At 33.4% G+C, this 24,491-nt stretch overlaps 1 protein-coding gene across 1 annotated transcript; it reads left to right on the plus strand.

The window, feature by feature from the left end:
* The first annotated feature begins 2,349 nt into the window (after positions 1 to 2,349).
* Positions 2,350 to 3,216, plus strand: LOC128669358 (achaete-scute complex protein T3-like). The gene has a single exon (XM_053744126.1). It carries the CDS (start codon positions 2,390 to 2,392, stop codon positions 3,023 to 3,025), a length of 636 nt encoding a protein of 211 aa, XP_053600101.1. The 5' UTR covers positions 2,350 to 2,389; the 3' UTR covers positions 3,026 to 3,216.
* The last annotated feature ends 21,275 nt before the right edge of the window (positions 3,217 to 24,491 follow it).

Here is a 24,491-nt window from a genome sequence, read left to right on the forward strand (position 1 = left end):
TTATTGTGTGATACACAAAATTATTTTCAAATTGAAAATTTTTGACAAAACTTTTGTAAGGGTGTTTCACTGCATATAGATATGTAAAAACGCACAATATTTTTTTCTGTAATGCATGTAAATGCTTTGGAGATGCTCAATCAAAATGTATTTCTATTCCAATTTTTACAATAGGTCCATTCACTACATTGTTCATTCCGTTTTAAATTCGCAAAATATACACGTTACAAAGGTTGTAATTATCGGTTATGGTTCCGTTTGCTCCTTCGTGAGGCATTGTACGGGAGATGTCTCTATTTTGCGATTTTCTAAGGTGTGGGCTGGCTAAACGCTATTTGACGATGGCATGGAGCACGCCCGTGGCGCTATTGTCTGAGTGTATTCTTTGAGATGTATCACTCCCACAATTTTATTATATTTTGCGAATCACTTGCAAGCAGATTTGAACTGAAATGATCGATGGCTCTAATATTCGTCAGGGGATTCGGATGTGAATATGTGAGAAGTTATTCGACTCTTGGGGAAATTGTTGAATATGGTAAATGTGGGAGACAGAAGTCGAAGTCTTCTAAAACAGAACATACTCGCAATTTTACACAGAACATGTTTACTACTACACTGGCCTAGAAAACTATTACACATATAAATACAAATATAACATAAATAAATAAACAAACTAGTTTTGGAAATTGCACTGAGAAAAGATTGGTAAGCATACCATCAAAATAAGATTTTATTTAATCTTGCTATTTGTTAGATTCTTATTATGGATGGTTATATATTTGCTTATTACAAAATAATATATGGAAATGGCGCTTGAAACGAATACACCCATTTTTTCTTCAGCGTTGTTCTTTGAATGGTGTTAGACAATACAAGTCAAGAGCAGGTAGTACAGCCATGGAAAATCAATGGAACAAAATTTAATACGAGGTGCTTCTTAGAGGCGACACCGAGTCTATTAAACTTAGTTTAGCGCCCCTTCAATGGATGATTGAAGGCTGCAGACAATTGATCCACTGTCTCAATGGCCTGGCCCACATTCCTTGTGTAATCTTTTTAAGGGGACAAAGCCTGTGACAAAAGAGCTCTTCACTATTGAACACCGAGTAAAATACTGGCCGTTCTAAATTAATGTAACATTTTTTTTTCAGTATTCAGCGAAGGCATGCCGCCCAGAGTGCAGGTTTGGGTTGACCAGCGCGATAGTCACTGAAAAACTCGTGATTGGTAATTTTAATCTTATTTTTTGAAGTATAGAGTCCAATATTGTTCAAGTGGTATTCCGCGATAGAATCGCGTAATATTTTTGTTGTAGGTATTTCTATTGGGCACGGTGTCTGTTGTTAGTGTAAATACAATGAAAGTCTGTTGTTTAATTTCACTTTGGGTTATAAATTTGGATTCATTATATTTCGCTGTTGGTCGCCACTTGTCCGACCTAACTTGAGTTTAATGAAAGTTTGTGCAACCCATTCAATAGAAACCAGCTTATCCTCAAGGCGCCATAGACGACGTTTTCGGTAATAATTTCCAAGAAATACATTTTCTGTTTATTCGTTTACTTAATTTGCATATTCGTGAAAAACTTGTTTTATGTTTTTTTTTCATGAATTTATACCTGTACTTGAACTTTTTTCATAATACAACAAACACGTGAAAGAAAATATAATTAAAGGTAAACAGGTAAACAAATGAAAGAAAATATAATTTGTACTGACAATATCATTTGTATAACTATTCTATACATACGTAGTTACTTTTAAGTATTTATCATGTCCACATAGGTTTCAGCCGGAATGTGCTAATATAGGTATCTATTTAATTTTCCATAGTAAAATATGATTATATTCATCATTGCTGCAACTATAAAACCAGCTAGTTAATCATTGACAATGGTTACTGATCCATTTTCAATGATTAAGCTAGCTGGGATCATAGTTGCAGCAACTAATTAATGATTGTAATTTATTTGTTTTATATAAAACAAAGCTAATAAATAATTAACCCTGTTTATCATCTTTACGTGAAAAATAGGATGTTGTGAGAAACTCTAGCTAACTAGTTTTATGAAGTGAAATTGTTGGATAAGTTTTATGATTATGATTCGAATACTTTTGTCCAATAAATCACGACTGGGGCGATAGGAGAACAATAACGCGGTGTTGGTCAATAAATTCAATGGCACGCGTACGAAGGCTCACATCTCGTCCGATCTAGCCCCAGTACCTCAGGTAACAACCAAAAAAAGGGAGTAAGGGTTCCCTATCCAATTTTTTTGAGAAAGGTGCGTCCATAAAATGCCGCGTAGGTGCCCGGAGCGCTCATTCATTACTCCGCTGTCGGGAACGTAGCTTCTAAACTCGTAGACCCACAAAACATTACGACGATGCTTCAAGGCATACAACACGTTTCGTCTTACGCTAAGACCAATTATCCAAAAATGGTACCGATCGCACCAGTACCAGAAAAGTACGAAATGGAAGAAAAGCCGAAGTACACCTACAAAAGTAACCCGTACGGTGCCCAAGCGGCTTCGATTGCAAGAAGAAATGCGCGCGAAAGAAATCGTGTGAAACAAGTGAACGACGGATTCAACGCATTAAGAAAAAGATTGCCAGCCAGTGTCGTCGCAGCATTGTCTGGAGGCGCGCGCAGAGGGTCCGGGAAGAAACTTAGCAAAGTGGACACGCTCCGAATGGTCGTCGAGTACATCAGACACTTGGAAACTTTAATTGATGAAAGTGACCGTACTCTTGGAATCAGGAAAGAAGAACCACTTGAGGGAAGGATGACTGGAATGGAGACATCATTCGCGTACGAGGATGAAGGCGTTTTCAGTGGTGGCTCTCCTTACTCGGAATCAGTGCCGTCTCCAGTCAGCTCAGAATGTTCCTCGGGAGTGTCGTCTGGATTTTCTCAAGTCACCAACTATTATCCTCAACAATATCAAGTGCATCAACCCACAACGCATATGGGCGAGGAAGACCTACTGGATGCAATTTCGTGGTGGCAACACAAGTAGTAGCCGTAATATTTGATCTTGCAAGTAGGTGATTCTAGTCAGTTCTTGTAAATATTGTGTATATCAAATTAATATATTTATTTATTACGGCTGTGCATATTGTAATTTAGAAGACTGTATTTTTTGCGGTTAGAAATTAAGTAGGTTATTATGATGTTACGTTTATGACAATTATGTAGACAAGTATACAACATTGTTGAGATACAAAATTGTTAGATGAGTTAAGCTAATGAAATAAATATTTAAAAAAAATAATAATGTGTATTTTTTCCTTATTTTATAATCTCCCTCAAAAGCGGAGAATACACAATACTATGAATATGCAACACTTTCAAATAATGCAATAATAACTAAGATACTCTGAATTAAAAACACAGAAAATACATTTTGCAAGCAGCAAGTAACAATTTGACACATAATGCAATACTTTATTTTTAAATTTTATGAAGCAGTAGTCATAGAAAGAACTTTCACGAACTTACGATTCTACTACAAAAGATATTCATGAACATGATTTAAATTGCTGTAGTATGTACAAGTTTCTAAGGACTAAATTATGTCATATAGACTCGCCTACGATACAGATTAAAAATATGATAACAAAAAGAGAATCGCAGTGATATTGAGTTCAGTCGCTTGATTAAGCCATCGATGCGCAGGCGCAACTCCAGTACATTGTTATACAAGATTAATGGTGTTCACCCAGATAAGAAGGTGGGAGCTAAATGCATTTACATGTGCGAATAAAAAGACTGATAAAGGGACAAAGAATTTCGCGATGAATAAAAACGGTATCACGAGACACAGATCTTAAAAATCATGAGCGTGCTTAATGTTTTGACTCGATCTTGTCAGCAATATATCTGAGTAGAAAAATATCTTACATTTCATAAAACTTCTAAGTTCTGGTTTCAAATAACTGCTAGAAACTCTAGGAGTTTATATATTTTTGGTAAATAAAGAAATAAATTCAACTTTTAGTTATTTTGGGAAATCAGTTAAATATTTAAACAAAATAGAAGCAAAAGCGCGCATTAGTAATTAATTATGTAATTGTCTAGAAAAATATCTAAAACGACTCGTGTGATATAATACAATACAATCAATACCATACAATATAATGAATGTAAAGGGCTTATAACATTTTCAACATTTCAAATATACCTATATTTATATATCGCTAAATATTGTAATAGTTTTACGTAAATTAAATAATAATAATAATAAATAATACAGCATATTATAATTGGAAAACATCTTTATTACTCTTCACTTTACAAGAACATTGTATAATTTCGTCATCCTTTCAGCTCGTGTGTCCAATCAGCGGATTTATACGGAATTGCAGATTGAACTTTACGATTATGGAAAACGCAGATAGAAAAGGAGCCTTACTGATTGCAATTAACCTAACGTTAGCAATCGGTTACAGATTTACGTGCGCCGATACAACTATATTTTTATCATGAGTAAGCGCGGCGATAACCACGTGAGAAAATTGATAGCGACTAAATGAACACTGCGTTCTGGAATAGTGATGGTGTAGAAGTAAAACCCTGTGGCTGTACTTCGATTGTTAATTGTGTAAGTCGTCTTAAAATTGAAGTTTAAAATAACCAATATTTACAAGGATTTCACTGGATTTTTAGTTAAAATTCTTATAAGTCTACTGGACTATTTTAGTCATTAAACGAACTAAAATACATCGAACTTGCTATAACTTATAACTTTAGTGTTTCCTTTAACTTGTGCGCCTCTGTTGTCGTTTGGATAAAATAGCGTACTTTGCATTTTTATGCGTATCTTAAAGTTAACATCAAAGTTCACTGGTGCAACCCACCTTTAATAGTGTAAACAAAGAATGAAGTTTAACGTTTATACTATTCCTATTTTATAATTCTGCATACAGCGTGCTTCTCCGCTCATGTATAAAGATTAGTAAAAACCATTATTTTTGCATTTATTTGCTTCCGTTTTGTTGGTTGCCGCAAAAAGTTACATTAAAGTGAATTCGTTGTATACCGGAAACCATAGAAATCGAATGATTCGATCATTTTTTTGATAATCCAGGTAATCTTATTGCACGGGGCACGTGAGGCTCATTGCGTTCGTGATTTTTGGCAAAGTCGAGCGATAACTCAGAGGAGAATGAATTCTATTATTGTGGGAGTATAACAAAGATATTTACGATTTCATATAAAATTTGATGTCGCGTTCTCAAAAGAAAACTTAAACCAAAATCTTTAACGAAAATTAAGCAAAGGTTATATACACGTATTATTTCAAAATAATAAAATATACCTAATTTCACGTTTAATTTTGTATTAGATAAATTAATGTAATTACACGAAAAAACTTTACAGAGCTGTAGAATATTTAACGCAGCAGATAAATAAATATTCGGCCAGCAACTCTGGAATTCCAATTTATTTCGAAAGCCCCGGATCAAAGCCAGCGCACTTGTTTATATTTATTTATTGTATTACCAGAGACAAACACCGGTTTTATGTATTTAAATACTTATCTTCAAATCTCACTTGTTCGCGATCGTATCGTAACTTTAATCCGTAGCACTGTGGCGGCCATTGTTTGCCGATTTCGCTCAACTTGCCGCTTAAAAAAAGTACAATACAATAGTTAATGTTAATTCTCAATCATCCATTTTACTCCTTTCAATAGAGGTATCCATTTGTAATGTTTCAATTAATCTCCCACTTTCACTTTGTTGGGTTCGTTTTGAAGATCGTGATTATAATTGATTTATGAATTTTGTTGTTCCGAGATCTGAGGTTATTGTTTAGAAATGCAACTGTTTTCGACAATTTTTTGATCAGTTTTCTTATATAAACTTTTCCTTCTATTATATTTTGAACTTCCCATGTTTTTAACGTCTTCCCAAACCGCCGCAATAACCTTCGACTTAATCCACAATTGAACAAACAATATATTTTTCCCGAGACAAAATATTGTTCACACCACATTTGTCTTCGTTCAGTCGGCTCTTGGACCAGACAGACATAAATAATTGTCGGATATGGGCTTCCTCTTTGAGCTGGGAACCTGTACTGCAAAGCTGTACTGTAATAGATGTGTGGCCAACGTGTCCCGGCTCGATCAATGGCTTGTAACTATTAAATAAAATAATACAACGAAAATAAGTAATGAAATAGTATGTTATTATTTAAGAGAATGCTAACACGATCAATATAATACGACGTGAGCAAGTCATTTTGAAGAATAGATATTTCTATTTTTAAACACATAAAAAACGAGATATGATTAACTTATTGAATAAGATGCAATTGGGCAAATATCAATAAGAATTAAGTTTATCTTCCATTGGTGTAAAGTTATAGTTGAACCATAGAGCGGATGAGAACCGTGTAGGTCTAGAAAGGGACTAAATAATAGTTTGACGACCTCCGTGGCTTAATGGTCATCATGCCGGACTGCTACAGTGGAGCTCCCGGGTTCGAATCCCGGTCAGGTCAACATGAAAAATGATCTTTTTCAGATTGACCTGGGTCTTGGATGTTTATCTATATATGTATATGTTATAGAATATAGTATCGTTGAGTTAGTATCTCATAACACAAGTTTCGAACTTACTTTGGGGCTAACTCAATCTGTGTCATTTGTCCCTATTTATTTATTTATTTATTTATTTATTATTTAATAATAATAAAAGCCTTTATTCACTGACCACAATATTTACACAGATAATGCGAGAAAAAACTTGAAGTTATATATATATATATATGTATACATTTTCTTTCTCTCTTTTTTTTCTTCTTTTCAGTAGATATTTTCATTAGCATTGACAGTCAGGTTGTCCTTTAACATAGGCCAATGGGGGAGCCCATTTTCTTCCACTCGTCTTTATTTCGAGCTAATCTTCTCCATCCGTTTGGTAAATCGTCCGACCATCTTTTAATTTGACGTCCTTTTTCCTTTTTCCATTTCTCGGATACCATTCGATTATGTCTTTAGTCCATTTTTCTCTATTTGTTCTCGGAGGAAACTCAAATAGGTTGGTCATATATTGATCAATCCAGTTCCATTTGAGTTTCCTTATTTTCTGTATAACGTCGTTTACTTTTGTTCTTTTTCTTATTTTTGTAGTAGTCCATTTGTCCCGTAATTTTATATTGAGCATGCTTCGTTCCATGTTACGTTAAATAAGAGTTTCAAATTATTGAGAGGAAATGTCGCATTAGACAGAAGATTATGGAAAGAAGAAGAAGAAAGTTTCGCTCAACAGATTAATGTTGCGTCTACAGAATCTACAGATACACAGAATTAGAAGTCAGAATCATCAATGAAATTAAATATTTGTGCAAAACATCTGGCGACCAGTAGCATTCAAAAGTTATAATTAGTTTCATCGTTTGAAAGAATGCACTTGACCGCGTGATTTGAAAATATCGAGTTTCAGAAAATCATCAATCGTTTATGATATTTGATATGCTCGAAACATTTGCTGGGCAATTTTTGAGTGTAATTACTTCTTGCCTATGAAGTAATATTTATTATCGTTATAAGATAAAAAAATGTTAAAGCACACTTCAAATTTTGCGATCGGAAGGTACTTCTGCCATGTGCAATTTGAGAATGATTTCCGCTTGAAATGTATGGAATTGTTCGTCCCAAAATTGTAAGTTTTTTTTCATATTTCCTCTGCTTCTTTCGTTTCTTTATTGCGGTTATTTTGTATCAAGTTTGGGGGTTACTTAACTTTTTTCACCATTGCTCTTATGAATTTTCATTCATGTAGATACTCAAAAGTTGTAAGCAATGCTTTACCTGCATGTGGTTTTATTATAAATTCTTATGTAAGTTATTATTATTAGGCCAATTTTTGCGAAATACTTTAATTAATTTTATTTTTTATTATTTACTAGCGGTCGATTCCGGCTTCGCTCGGGTAAAACCATAATGAATTATAGTCTTTAACCTTCGTCTTGAATCACTCTATCTTTTAAAAACAACCGCATCATAATCCGTTGCGTAGTTTTTAAGATCGAAGCATACATAGGAACATATAGATAGCGGATGCGACTATGTTTTTTCCTAATTATTCATGTGGTTTACAAGTTTTTTAATTTTACTAAACCTTAATCCAAAGTAATATTTGTTATTATTATGATATTAAACCAACACTGAACGCAAATTCTTGTCAAGTTCCTCAAGTAAAACATATGTTGGGGTGTTTATGCTTAAAATAATTTTCGAGCAAATAAAATCAAGACAGTGGCATATTAATCGTATGTTACACTGGTAGTTTAGTACAAATGTGATTTAGTTAGAACACCGCTGAGCGCAGCGTGATCAAGTCGATAACTTACAATAGAAATCTATAGATTACTATGTAAGTTTGACATTCAATCGATGTACCGGGTAATAAAACGTACTAGTCGTTTGTTCTGTAATGTTTGAGCTCTCTATTTATGCGCAATGATGTTGTTCAAACGGAATTTATCACGTAACTATATATTTTATTTAAGATTTTATCTAAAGAGTTTAAAGTAAAATTTACTTATACGTTTATGAAAACATTTGGATAGTAAAATGATCATTTTGATTCAGCTCTTATATAGAAAGCTTATTTTTTTTACACATTTTACTGGTTTTGTACGTAAATATTTACTAATTTCAATTAGAATATTGTTTGCCTGAATTTACTCCATGACAGTTTGAGATTTTCAATGATATTTTTTACAGTCAAAATGTCACTATGTCACAATGTCACAAAGAGTTTCACATTAAAATGCACCTTTCTCCGTCACTTGATCACAAAAAATTAATATCACGACAGATTAAAGGAGTGATCCCTAAAAACTGTCGGCGTGAAGCTCATAAAGAGGATTATAGGTTAGGCTGGTTAATGCTCTAGGATTCAATTAGGGGGAATAAGCTTAATTGGGGAATATCCTGTTGTGACAGGAGCCTGTCAGATTGGCTTCCGACGACGGTGGATGACAACTACCTGTAATGGCCGTTTATGAGAAGGTAAATTTAATTTGGGTAATTTAACGTCAAACATTTGTAGTCACATTATAATTTGGAAAGGGTCACGTAATTTGCTCTTTTCATTTGAATCAAGTATGTCAAAAACAAAGTTGTACGTGTCTCATACGTAATTCGTCTATATAGTAATTCGTCATATGAAAAATATGTCTTGTATTTATAGACTACGTGAACCAATAAAAGGTCGGCTCGTGATCAAATTACCTAAAAAAGCATTTTAATCAAAAATTTTATTGATAATGCATCACTATCGGTGAAATGCTTGCTACCTCACTTGGTACAGATATGGTAAATAATTGTAAATAACGCATATCTTAAGAGTCAAGTGCAGAAGATAGGCTATCTGCGAAGCACTGACGACGCGGCCACGCGTGTCTGTACATTCGAATATGCGGGTAGACCATGCACATTCCAAATGAAACCTTATTCGTGTAATATTAAGATTGCAAATTCAAAGTAGAGATATTAAAGTGCAGCTTATTATTGCAAACTTATGTTGATGTTGATGGTATTTAGAACGTGACTGAATACCGACTAAAATGGGAATGTTCTGGCATGAGCTAATGGTTGAGAAAGAAAATAATTTACAGGTATAGAAATATTATGATAGTACTTAACGTTTCTACCTTAAGAACCGATGTACAAATACGCCAATCAAACGATTGTTTGTTGGTAGTTCGTCTCGATACTGCACGTAAATAATTACTTTAGGCACCTGTCTTGACATTTTTGTATTAAGCCTGTCTCACATTTGATTTTGGATCTTCCTTTCATACCGTATTTTAATACATAATGACAAATATTTTATTGCAATTCTGCATTGTCACGTATGCACTATGCATTAAAAACTGTGTAAAGTAAGATTCCCACGGAGTGCGAAACTTCCGCATCAGGTGTCCGAAAGGGTTCATAAATATCTCAAAGGCTCCCATTATTATTGTTATTCTGATTGACAATCCCTCTTGAGTCTCGGCCTTTTTTCTGCCATATATAAAACTAATATTGGAAGGTCCCATCCTCTTCCGTTAGTTTTTTGCCCGTCATTGCATTTCGGAAAAAAGTGCCTTTAATTGAAATGCTTTTAGTGCTTTATTTAATTTTGACTTCATTGTTTTTGTATTTTAATAAAAAAGCGAGTTATAATAGGGTTTAAGAAAAGTTAATGAGATAATATTAGAACATTACTTACTAATACAGACGTCAGAAAACAGAGGTATGAAACTGTCTTAATGAATCAATGTACTGTCCTTTCCCTGAAATAATATTCCAGTACTAAATAACTTTTATTTTTCATTCATTATATATGCACTAATCAGACTTAGAGTACATGTTTAAAGGTGAGTTGTACCATCAAATTTGCCGTTAATTTTAACCGGCATGTGCCGCTGACGTGTAGACAAAATAGCATTATTTGCGTTTTTCTTAAAATTAACGTTAAAGTTAACGCTGGAACCCACCCTAATTAAATCAAATAAGGAAAACGACGAATATACCAGAAATCGTAACATTAACATAGTGTTATCTAATTTTATACATTCTATTTTCTGTAGATACATTTTAGTGTGACTGAGAATAGCTGGATAAGCGTATCAGAATGTTGTACCACCCAAAGGCGAGAATGGAATTTTATTTAATTATATTATCTAATTAGATACAGCATACACAATAATGCTTGCATCTAAATTTATTCCATTATAGAAACTGCTCCTATTTCAGATAGCTAAATAAAGTTTAAAGCCTATGAAATAAAGTTTATTTTAAATTGTTGTAAAGATCATTTTGTTGTATTTGTTCGATATAAGAAGTGTCGCGCTAGTGATGAATGGGTAGGCGTTGATTTAAGAGGGTAGGATTTGAATGAAAAACCAGATATTGTGTATCTTGTTGGCCGTAATAAAACTACAAAAGTAAAGCGAGCATGCTCTCATCTAGAACTGTAACGAACAGAGAGTGTGCTGGAATAAACAATTTATACCAGCACACTCTCTGTTCGTTACAAGACAGGCAAAAAACTGATCGTGAGATACGGGAGCTGATTGAACGGAGGTGCGAAAAAACGTCGATATTAAGATCGAATCTTTACATGTAAGACAAATCGCTCTCAACTTTGTCAACCCTTGGGTGCTCAAAGACATCACCCGCTCTCATTCATCCATTTTTTAGCCCAAGTCATACAATTAACAATGACAGCGGTCAGGTTGCGTGTAAAAAGTTACAAGAATTTTTACGAAATTTAGACCTTTTTTTAATCCGATGTGAATGGTCCAGTTCGGGGTTTTATTGCGTTTGTATTTTGTTCATATCTATATTTTATGAGCGGTGCTCGAAACGTTAAGGAGTCAAGGTTTACATCGGTGCCCTTTGTGTTTCATGTGGGTGATCCCAATTGACAACAGTGTTAACATATACAGCCATAAAATATTTTGACTTCTCTTTTAGTAGCCGTTAGAGGACAGGTGATTTTTTAGTGTCATAATTAAATAATGTCTATACTGACTTTTATAGTTAACTTTTTAGTCGTAGGCATAAAACGATATTTACGTATAAAGAACTAGTAGATTCATAAGGAATCTTTTCATTTATTCCTAAAAAACAAAGTGAACTGAAATTTCAAGAATTTTTGTTTGCCTTAATTGTATTTTTTATTATTATGAGTAGAGTATTACCAACCAAACCTAAAACAAGAACATTAAAAACAAAACTTTTAACCCTTAAGTGGGTTAATTACAAGTTGTGTTATGAAAGGGTTATTAAAAACTATTAGAATATTTCAAACCTAAGGATTGTAGATTCCTGCTTCATCCCTTTCTTTGACACGTAGCAACCACTAATTTCGTTAAAATGATGATTGCTAGTTCCACACTTACCTCTCTATATTTAATTACAAAAACGGACATTCACTAAATTTTGTTGATTTTGAATACAAATCAATTTTGAAGATTCATCAGTTTATTAAAACGGAATGTCCTAAGAATATCAATGGTATTGGTGAATAGATGGCTGGCAAAAGTTATATTTATTTTCTTTTGGAATTCACAGAATCGTGCGAATCCCGTATCGAGATGTTTGCGGGCGCGCATTATGCGCCGATGCGTCTGCGCACAAAGCGCAACCCTTTGGCGACACAATGCGGCACTAATCTAGATCATATGAGCTATTGTATACTATTGTTCCCCCTCCCCGCACCCCGCGCGCGTCCCGGACTTGGGAAAGAGCTGCGAATCTGGATATCTCACTCGATGTCAATTTATAAGAAATTACCGCGCCGCGGGGGCCAGGTAGCGGCTCCCACGGGCGTAGATACACGAACAATACAAAAACTACGCACTCAAACATTTTACTTGCTTCACAAACAGGAAATGAAAAATATTATTTCGCCGCTTCCCATTTGCCACTTTGTGTGGAAAGGAAAGGACTTTACAGCGTTTGTATCATAAAATTTCGAAAAACGGCTCCCGAATTTTTTATCTTGTTGCTTTCACCGAATTTTAATGACATCTTATAAGGTAGCATCGTGGAAAAAGCTCAGTAGTTAGGGTGGCTCACTCAATCATTAGCCCGTATGCAATAATTTTGTTCAAATTTTGTACAAGTATTGAAGCGCCTCGTGTATGTTTAACTGCTTATTACTATGTGTCTGCAGGCTTGGACTAACGGTGCGATAAATTTGGTTGAGCGGACAATCGACTCACTGGATTTTAACCTGCAAATATAAAAAACCGTGTATTGTAACTTTTCTTATTATTATTTATCAAATGTCAGATAATAATTTAATCATCGAAAATATAATTATACATCTTTCGGCATCCCATTAAATTCCATAATGTCGTCGTCTGATACACTTTCGAATAACATACAAGAATAAAACAAACATCTAGTAATTCGTTGGCAATAATTTTGATTGTAGGATTTTATAGGGTAGTAACCTACAAGGAATCGATTAAAATATTTTTACAGTCGTTGTATAATTGCAAAATGTAATTTTGGGGTCGTTTTGTTTTGAACGATAAAATATTCGTGTCCAAGGCTTGTACCAATTTGCTGGTCTTGTCGGCGTGTGCCCAAGGGACATCTTTGGGTGTCATACTTCGTCGGCCACCAAGATCCCGACCCACCACTTAATTGGCGGGAATAATTTAAAATCGTACTCGTAACTACTGGCTTTTATAACAGTAAATTGCAATAAATGATGGAGCAGTTTATGAAATCATTTTACTTCCTATGTTTTGATATATACGTGTTCGTGTCGCATTTTGTAAACTGCGAGTGATTGCTGTGAACCTTCATTTGTGGTCGTTTATAATCTGAATTTGTCGTCTCAGAGCATTTAGAATATAAAATAACAACAATATGGTTTACAACAAATTTTTTTGAAATTTGAAATTTTAATAATGTTTTTCAATTCTTATTACATAATATATTTTATCTCTTTTCAATGCCGTCATTAGGCGTGAGAAAGAGGACATTAAAATTGCTACTTACATATTTATTTCAGTCATCAGTGCGCGTTGATGTCTTTTATTGCAAGGACTCTTGGTTCGATCGAGCGATCGTATCATGCATCATTCATGCGGTAAGAAAAACTTTCATTGTAAGCGAGGTTTAACACCTCGCGTATAAAGGATTGAATGGCTGCGCATGCGCACAGTCGAACAATCCGAGATCGTGTTTAGATTACTCCTTATCACTGATCTACAATTGTTTGTACAAACATTTGGACTCACTCCCTGTAACTCAAGTGTTTTGACAGCTTTTTCTTTACAATTATTTTATTTGTGTCAGGTTTATTTATGGATTCTTGGGTAGTCGTTAAATGTATACCGTCTTGCTTGCTCTCCGCTTAAGTTGGAATTTAGAGAAATTCGATTTTAATAATCTTCTACTTTTTCTATAGAATACGGTACCAAACAATCAAGTGAGCTTAAATTGTGATTAATAAAATTCAGTTTACGAAATAATTTTCTTATAGACTCAACTCATCACGTGGTAAATGGCAATTTTAAGTTAATTAACATATTTATTTTTGCAATGTAATTAAACTTTTGTGGGCAGTTAAATCTTGAATTAGACAAAAATGCATAATCACAGGGTCCTGTTGTGGTCATGTATTTTTAAATTTTGGTCCACCGTGTGTTAAAATTATCAAACTGATGTTTATCTCGGCCATGAGACAAATTGCTTCCAACTTGACTAGTTAGGACATGGTCGTCTGTCTGTCTACTGATTTATTTTTAAGATGTCTCTCTTAATTGCGTTCTCGAGGAACTCAACAGAATATATTGGTTTTTAATACACTTTCATATGCATACATCATGGCGGCCCGGTCATATCTTTATAGCTGTTAACTTATGATCAAGATCGCGTTATTCATGTCGCGTTGTAACGCAAGATTATATATTTGGACGGATATTTGGACAGGACGCAGGATGGACGATTATAAAATCACAGCTGAATCTTCAAAAAATTAAGGTTATTATTACCCGGACTTCGAGGCGTCACAGCCCTAAACGCAAACATTGAGAAAATGTGAGAGACAGTATTCGTCACAAATTTCTCAAAGAAACCGGTAAAAGTAATAGATATATATTACTTTCTCACGTTTTATGTGTATATATATAAACGTTGTATGTATATATATATATATATATACATAAAATAAAACTATAAGTGGGCTATGTTTATATGCGTCAAAGGTAAAAACTACTGGATGGCATTTGATGTGGTTTTCTCAGTTGTATAATAGATGGTTGTTCGCGATATATTGCTTGGAACCCGAGATGCGAAGGCGAAGGCGCGGGCTAATGCTAGTCTAGAAGTATATTGTTTGCTCCGTAAGTAAACAAATAAATATGATTATATATGTATGTATATGAGTAGAATGTATAATTTATAAAAAAATAATCAGCTTCACAGGCGATGTGGCGCTAGTACAATGCAATTTTTTCTCGTTTCACACGGGGCATAAAGCACAAGTAAATCTGCGAATGCCCTGGGGCTGCAACGCTTCCTTTTTACTTCATCTTTGTTACGCTTGCCAGCGAATTTATTTCTTATTCGCGCGTTGAGTTGCTCTTCCTGGGCGGTTGGTGGTGGCCGCTGGCGGTGGCGAGACATAGCGTACTAGAGAATGTACCTAGATTGTATTATTGTTCAGTATTGTTATATTAGTGGCGTCGTAATTGTTTCATATACATTTTGCCGATTCGACTCGCTAAGAAGATTATTGTTTTTTTTGTTAATATTTCTTTATCCCAACTAATATTTTAAATGCGAAAGTAAGTTTGTTTGTCACTTCACGCATTATCTACTGGACTGATTGTTATGAAATTTGGTACATGGGTAGAAAATAACCAGAAATAATACAAAGGGTACTTTTAATCCCGAAATTTCGGAATAAAAACATCCCATAAATAAATACTTATTTGTTAATGTTCTGTTAGAACATGAATCATTACCAAATTAGATCCAGGTTAAATTTCCTCATCCTTGCATCATATCCCCATTGTTTAGAGTCGTGATCCTTATGTGAATCGAATGTACTGTATTCCAAAATTCGGACCGGTTTGATCTCCAGTGTCGAGCGAATCTGGCTAAATCTAATCAGGCTAAACTAGTCCGTTATGTACGGGATTTCTGGGAAAAATAGGTTTATTTCCTCTTTCTTGAAAATATGTACTATTTTTATTGTATATAAATACACAACTAATACACATACATGTATATTTGATAAAGTAATGCATGTATACATGCAGGGCCAGTAAATTGAACTATAACTTTCTCAAAATTGGTTACAAAGTTCTAGACGTCACACATGTTTTAAACTAAATTTAAAGAAAATAGATAATAATTTAAATGTTTTAAAGTACAATGTGCAATCTGTATTTTTTTTCATAAAATTAAATAGATTTTACATAAAAAGTCCTAAATTTAAAATATCAAGTCTGATAATCAGTCTTCATGTCTGTGTGTACCTCATTGTTGGCAGCAAGGGGCATTCGTTAATCCGCGGATTGCCGTGAATTCCGCGCTTCGGTGCGCCCGCGCAGCGCCAAGGATAAATCGTATATGTTTTCTGATTTATACGGTTTATATCGCAATGATTGGTTTGATATAATGTGTGCCAATTTTCTCACCTGTTTCATTTGTCTTATTAACTGTGTAAATTCACCATGTTTTGTTTCACAATTAACTATATTATTTTTAAAACTTATATTGAAACTTCAGTCGAAAAAAATACTTTTCGGAAATTTTTGCTTTTGTATATTGTACAGAGATCTCCAAGATCACCGATAGCTCTAAATTAGTAAAAAAAAATTTACATGCATTAAATTATGGTGAAGGCAAGAGGTCAAAACAATGGCTAAATATAGGAAGAGATGGGAAACATTTGCGACGGATATTTGTTGTTAAATTAAAATGAATTCAAATTTCAGATCAATAAATTTATTTAGCATAAGGTTGATTCAGATCTATAAAAACAACTATAGGTCAATCATTGATGGACGCAGTTCGGCCGTGGGAGTTTCATTCGCCTTGAATGGATTTATGCCACATTTGCCCCAAGGTTTTACACTACATAATGGGTTGAATCGCATACGCAGGACGCAACCATATCTTTGAACCTTCCGATGAAATACTAGGGAATTTAGTCAAAATCAAAATCTAATCTTTTATTTAGAAATTTACATGCACTAAATTATGGCCTTACAGGCACATTTTCACGTCATATACTAAATTAAATGATACATGACATTTCCGATCGACCACTGCTGAGAAGAAATAAAAAAAGAAGAGAGTAAACAAAGAAGATCATATATATATAAAATAGACTAAATCGCTTAACGCTATCATCATACAGTATTTTCATCATCACTATCACATAGTATTTTAATGTCAATTTGATTTTATTGCACCAATTAAAAAAAAAACGTGACTTTGGCTCCTTCAAGAAGAGTCAAGCAACATTTAGTTATAGGATTGCTGGTGTCCTTGGACTGCGATGTTTGCTTACCATCAAACAAGCGATTGAATGTAATGGACAAAATGGTTTGAAGTTTTCTCTGTTAGCCAAACAGAAAATGGTGTAGTTTCGTTCTTAAAAATAAATCAGGTATTAAATGATTGTAAAGAAATGTTGAGAATTCATTTTCAGTTATAAAATCAATCATTACCCTCGCCGTAGTCGGGAATTTTTTTTTAAAAGACGCAAAATACGTGAGTCAATGATTGATTCATAATATATTCGCCTCTTTGGCGGTCTACACAATAAAAAGTTTACAAGCACCAGTAAAGCACGTCAAAAAACATCTAACGTAATCTAAAAAAACTTCTAATTAGATGCAAATCTGATGTGAACACTAACAAGCGCTGCTTAGAATCTGAATGTTTCGGATATAAATCATAATAAAAGATAGGATCACTGAGATACCATCTTAGGCGCTCTTAGGGTGTAGTCATCATTACATGAAGTTAAGCAAAAAATAACAAGGTTTTGCAACATTTTTGACCGGTAATTAAAATTATAACGTTACCTTGGTTATTAACAACAGGCGTTTTACAAACTGTTATAGATTACAAAGACACACACTATAATCACAGATGTATGTTGACAGGTTTAACATCATTGTAAAAAAATAAATCAAGTAGGTATCACGTCAAAAGTCGTTATCATATCAGGTTGATACAAATATTGGCCACTAAGGGTGAGTTGCAACGTCAATTCTGACGTAAACCGTAACATTAACTGTCACGTTAATTGTAACGCAGAAAAACGCAAAGTACGCTATTTCGTCTAAACATCAGCGGCGTGACGCGCGCTGGTTAAAATCAACGTCAAATTTGACGGTGCAACTTACCCTAACATTTGTATAACAGATATTTAAAAAAAGAACAGAAAAATAAATCAAATGTCGCGGCAAGATATATTTGTGAAGTATTTTTTTCGCATATTTGTTTGCCACAAATATGAATGAGGCTTAATATTACCTAAAAATAATCTAACTGCCGGACAAAACAGTGGCCCTCCTCATGCCCTCAGGCTTCCGGTGTTTATACGTATTAATTTTCTTCTTTTGCCTTTCTATAATTACCCTAATATATCAAAAGTTATTGCCCGCCGTGATATATGTTCGAGTTGGAACAATACCGATTTAATTTAGGGATGTGTTCGACATTTCAAATATGTAAGAAAGGATTTCAGCTAATATTGTAATATTTTTTATGTTTTGTATGATTCTTGTAAAAAAAATAGAAGTATAAATATTTTTTCGAAATATTTTAAGGTAGGTAATGTGAAACTTGTAAAAAATGTGTAATCATCTAGTTATTCGACATATCGGTGTTAGTTCTATAACAAATAAGTATTTGGTAAGTCTCTGCGCACAAAATTGGATAGGGTTGCTACTATTATTATAGGTACTTACAGTTTTATCGTATAATTGAATTCTTTTTCCATGGCCGTTAAAACCTTGCTATTGATTGATTCGTTGCATTATTATTATTAATTTCCTAATTAGAGACTACAAAATATTAAAAAAAGAACATTATTATCGGAACCACTTTTTTGAAATAAATACAAAAGCAACATTATTCAGACATAATTGCCAGTTCGAGACGACTACATCTGAACACTATGAAGTGATTTACTATCGTGCCTTCACACTAGCCGGTATTCCCACGCTAGTAAGTATCAGTTACCACTTTTGTTTTAGCGGATGATAATGTCAAATCATTATTGTATTGGCTGAAACCCGGGATTTCGCCCGCGTGAATTTCCCACATGACTCAGTACTTCCAGGGTGAAAGTATTCTATGTTCTATTCCGTATTTCGAAGTAGAAGAAAATTCAGCAATAAGAATACACACAATAAAAAATATTTTTATGAAAATAACGATGGTTATGAACAAATAGAACGTTGTTTGAGATTTATTACTCATTGCAATACTATATAAGGACGGATAGTTTAAGTAGGCATAATAAAAATATAACACAAAGGTAGAAATGATCTCATTAATCATCTTTAAGGATCGCGTGCCTCGCTCTTACAATGTCATTTTCGCTAAATAATTTATTAACGTCACATAAATCGCCAGCAACTACTACAATTAACTAAAAAGATTTATGCCCAATTGATTGTCTAAAAAAGGTCATGAAATTGAGTGGGTGGTCTGGTCGAGAAATAATATATTTCTAGAAACCATTAATTAAAAGAAAACGATAGATTTTTTGCACATTATTAGACGTGTCCTCAGGCCGCGCCTGCGCCGATAACTGCGTCGGGGCTGTTATCAAAGGGTAAGAGCTCTTTTTAGATTTGGCGCCACACAGATTAAGATATCTGCCCTTAATGTGTTAATTAAAAAAATAACTTCTCAACCTTATACGCCTTATCAGCCACTTAACTGAACGACCTATATTTTATCACAGTTTTTACACTTTAAGAGCGTTAAATTAAACCGATGAGATTTGTTTAATATTTGATGATATCATTTTGGAGCGGCCACGTCTGAAATTTATTAATCTTTTTATGGTAAAATGTTTTTTTACATAATTAAAAAAATAACAGAAATATAGATTTCTCAACAGCTTAGTTTAGGTATTATAATTTTGGATTCAACTTCATTGAGATGATCGTATTTACATTCACAAATGAAGGAGTACCCTAGAATGTGGAATGAAGTTGTAATCAATAGCAACACGAGAAATTCATTAGATCGCTTACCACAAGCGATAAGCGGAGATAAGTAACAAGCGAATTCTTGGGCAGACCGCGGCAAAAGGTTGAGAAATGCTGGGAAATGAAGAGGGTGTGATGTCTCAATGAGTGCAATTTTATCAAAAAGCCCTGTTTGAACTGATAAGCTGATAGTGTAATGGTGGTCTTCGTAGATAATTGTTGCAACGATGTTTTGATAAAAATATATACTTCAACAGGTCTTCACTTTGTAACCTTTTTTATAAATTTGTTATTTTAGTTATTTCTAAAAATGGATCGTGCTAACTAAATCTAGATATTATTATATGTTTTAAGCTCGTGATAACATTAGCTCATAAATTTAGCGATTTAATTCGCTCGCTATATTCATTATTCTCAATGAAACTTATGTTAATGTTATTTTTTCATGAACAAATTAAAGTCAAGTAAGTGCATTTATAGTTTATTTCTATAAGGTATCTAGATTGAAAAAGAAAAAAGATTAATTAAAGTACCTCTATGTTTGCACTTTGAAACGTTTTTTTAATGGAATAAAACAATAAATCACTGTTAATCCCTCCAGAAATACTATCGAGAGTTTCCAATGCCTATTACATTTTACAGTGTAATAAAGATATTTCGTTAATACACAATATTTATACGTTCGCATTGACGTGTCTCCCGATTCTAGTACAAGATTTATGTGTGGATACAAAATCTTTTATGGAGGGATGGCTCGTTAACACCAGTGTAAACGTCGCCTTATAAAATATATAAATATTCAGAACGACCAGTTTGTTTACTTTACGTTCGCTTCATTGTCATTCAAATTGTGACGAATTAATAGGCAAGTCTACAAGGCGGCTGGAATTTTATTATCAAATGTTTTGGTAAGTGCTGGGCTGAAATTTATTCAGACAATAAATATTAAAATGGGAATAAACATAGAATTATTTGATTTGAGCACTTAAATGCCGAAATTGTTTTTTTTTTTTTGGTAAAATAAGTATATCTCTTAAAAACTACAACTTAACAAATTTTATATAAAACTAAAATGAACGGGACGCGAATCCTCCCGAGGACTGAAATAACTTTTCAGCATGTTAAATTGACAAAACTAATTACTATTTGATATTGACAATAGAAATTAGAAATATCTATATGTAACAATTAAGCCAGCTTATGCCAGTCAAAGAAATTATGAATGAAAGAAAGTACAGAACTCTAAATATATCATCACCTTAAATCGCAACAATCAATCCTTCCTACACCTGGATGCGCAAGCGCCGATATTGTGCAACTTTCAGGTGTCGAGTTGCACAAAAGGAAAGGGTAACAGAAAGTTTTTGCGCAAACTCTCTATTTGGCCAGTTGACAGTTGTCTAGGGCCATATGTGAAGATGCACCTTGATTATGATTGCGTGTATTGGCACGAGTGTAGTTGAATATTTTTTTATTGTTTGTTGTTAAAAAGAACCTCATTAGTTGCGTTTCTTTATCATTGCACAATTTTTATGTAAGTATTTTTTTATTTCCAGTGATTATATGAGAATAAATGAAAACTAATGTAACTTTAACGTGCGCAGAAAAACGCAAAGTACGCCATTTTGTCTAAACGTCATCGACGCGCCGGGTAATCAATGTAAAATTTGAGGTGTGTAACTATTTAGGCAGGTATATGTGTTTAGTTAGTGAATTTGTCGAGATCAAGACTTTTCTAATTATATGCAATTTATATACTACTAGATAGGGCTTCGTTCCCGTGAGAATTTTAAGATAAAATATGGCCTATAGCAATCTTAGATAATGTACCTTTCTAACGATGAAAGAATTTTTGAAATCGGTTCTGTAGTTTCAGAGATTACCCGCTTCAAACATACAAACTCACAAACTATAGTATAAAAGTTTTTTTTATACTACTGTATAAAGAAGGCAAACAGGCATTCAGCCTACCAGATGGAAAGCGGTCACCGTACCCTATGAACGCCTGCAACACCAAGGGCAACACGTGCGCTTTGCCGACCCTGAAGAAATCTTTTAGAAGAAGTATAGATTTATTGGCGTAAATATTGAACTTTTCACTGGAGCTTTGAAAATAAATTCCGTATTAATTATATCGATACAAAGTAGAATTAATTGCATTCATACGAAAGCTCTTATCAATTATAGTTATGACTTCAGTATATATTAAGATTATTTATTTCTTTTTTATTGAATCGGTCATGTTTGTTTGCAATTGCCGAAAAGGATCAAAATAATGTTTATTGCGAAAACTCAGTTTTGATGGGCAGTAAAACAAAATATGATAAGTTTAATTGTCTCGTGCTACTTTTGCACTCATTCTCTGTACATCGAGCCGGATGTAAAAAAAGTTCTTGTGAAGTCTCCCAGTACAGTCATGTTCAAAATTAGTATCGATATAATATATCACATTATGAAAATATGTTCTAAAAGAGATACGTAATTAAACAAATGTAACAAGAATGTATTATTTCAATGTAATACACATTTGCTTTTAGTTTTATACCTTTGACATAAATTTCATTGCATTATCCATAATTCGTTTTGTACAGTACAAATGGATGTCTGAAATAATGTTATTTATTCGCTAGTATAATCTCACATGTAATAAAATAATTTATAAATTGATATGTATGTCATATTAGGTAACCATTATGAATATTTCAAATCAATATAAATTCATTTGACGTCAAAAATGTGCTCTCTGACAGTTCTATCTAAAACTAAATCCTAATTATAACTTGACCAAAGGTTTAATATAAAACATTTTCAATTGGCGTACCTAAGTGATATATGGATATGAGTGTACTCGCTGACAGTTCTGTGGCTTGTGCCAGTCAAAGACGCCACCTGAGAGGCCGGTGGGACACCTTGCTGCCAGTCCAAACATCTGCCCGTAACGTCCACTTTGTGACCAGAATCCTGCGGCATCGACATGATTAAGATGTTCAGATAAAATGTAGCTAACTGTACGCCGATTAATAAGTTTGGAATTTTATTTATGTGAACATCGGCTTTGGAACCCTTGATCAAGATGTTGCGAGATGCAATGGTGATAAAAATATTGTAATTGGCAACTAATTTTGTAAATTGAATTGGTCAACGACATATTTCATACTTCGTTTTTTATATAAACTCTTATTCTTACAAAAACATATTGTATGTATTAAGGTCTTAAACATCGATATCTAAAGATAGTATCACCTAGAAGCTCTATATATTATAACATAAAAATAAGATTTGAATATAGGAAAACATAGCAATTTATTGAAAAGATCAACGATAGCTTATATACAGTTATAGATTGATTATATTCAACCAAAATAGGCAAGTGACTGGTTGTTAAGTTAACTAGTTTCAAGTAAATATTCATGATTCAATTATGATTAAATTAACCGAGAAACAAGCAAGAAATATGTGAAACAATATTTAAATTAACTATTATTTTCTTGTTTCCAGCTTGCTATTTAATAAAATAATTTTGTGAATATGTAATTGAAGTATTTAAATATATTTTTCACTGAAATGACAGAGACATGTAGGTACACAAAAAGATATTTTTAAAACTAATTTAACCCATTAATTTTCTAGACACATACAATTCCCTTAAAATAATGTGAAAACATATTTTATATTTTTACCTTAAAAAGTGTGAATAGAAAAAAATTGACCACCATGCATCTCTGGCTTGTTACATTTCAAGAATCAATTTCACATTACAATGCATTTTTCGCAAAAATGACATGTTTTGCAAACACCCATAGATTAAAGATACGGAATGAGTACAATTTGTCTACTGAAGCTGCAGATTTGATCTTATCTGTGGTATTGTGGTTGTGGTTGGGTTTCACAGATTACATCTACGCACCGACACCTTTCTTTTTAAATGCAATTGTTGTTTTCGTTTTCATGCTTCTGAATGCATATACATTATTATTATATTATTTATTGTGTATAGGAAGCTATATATTCAGTATTTTTATTTTTACATATTTTACAATAACTAAACTATACTACTGGGCTCAGGGACTGTAGTAAGTAGGTATAGTTATAGTAAAATATGTAAATAAATCAATTTCATTGCAAATCAACTAGGTAATTTGATGATAAAAAAATTATACGAATTATATTTGCTTCTTTTTTCATTGTTAAAATATAGTTTCATTAGCTATGGGAATTATTGTTCTAAAATAGAATATGTTTTCACATAGATAGGTACTCGTTCCAATTTCAAACAGGTCGATACTAGACAAATGACTATTGGACCGCTGTCAAAAGTTATATTTATTTTCTTTAGAAATTCACAGAATCGTGCGAATCCCGTATCGAGATGTTTGCGGGCGCGCATTATGCGCCGCTGCGTCTGCGCACAAAGCGTAACCCTTTGGCGACACAATGCGGCACTAATCTAGATCATTGCTTTGTGTGTTGTACCAGACAATACCGCGTCTCTGGATATCTCACTCGATGTCGATTTGAAAGAAATTACTGTACTGTCAGGTAAATTTATTGATGGAATATGTCGATCATGGATACCGGAGACATGACAATGCTTTTCGTGAGAAACAACAATACAATAGCTTGATATAATATCATAGTCATAGACACTGTTAATTATTTACTACATACTATTGTTTACATAGAAATCGTTGAATACCGAATTAACTATATAGACAGAGAAACACTATCAACTTGCATAGACGTAAAATTCTATCATTCGTAGC

This window comes from Plodia interpunctella, chromosome 4 (assembly GCF_027563975.2).
Source record: "Plodia interpunctella isolate USDA-ARS_2022_Savannah chromosome 4, ilPloInte3.2, whole genome shotgun sequence".
In the NCBI taxonomy this organism is placed as follows: Eukaryota; Metazoa; Arthropoda; class Insecta; order Lepidoptera; family Pyralidae; genus Plodia; species Plodia interpunctella.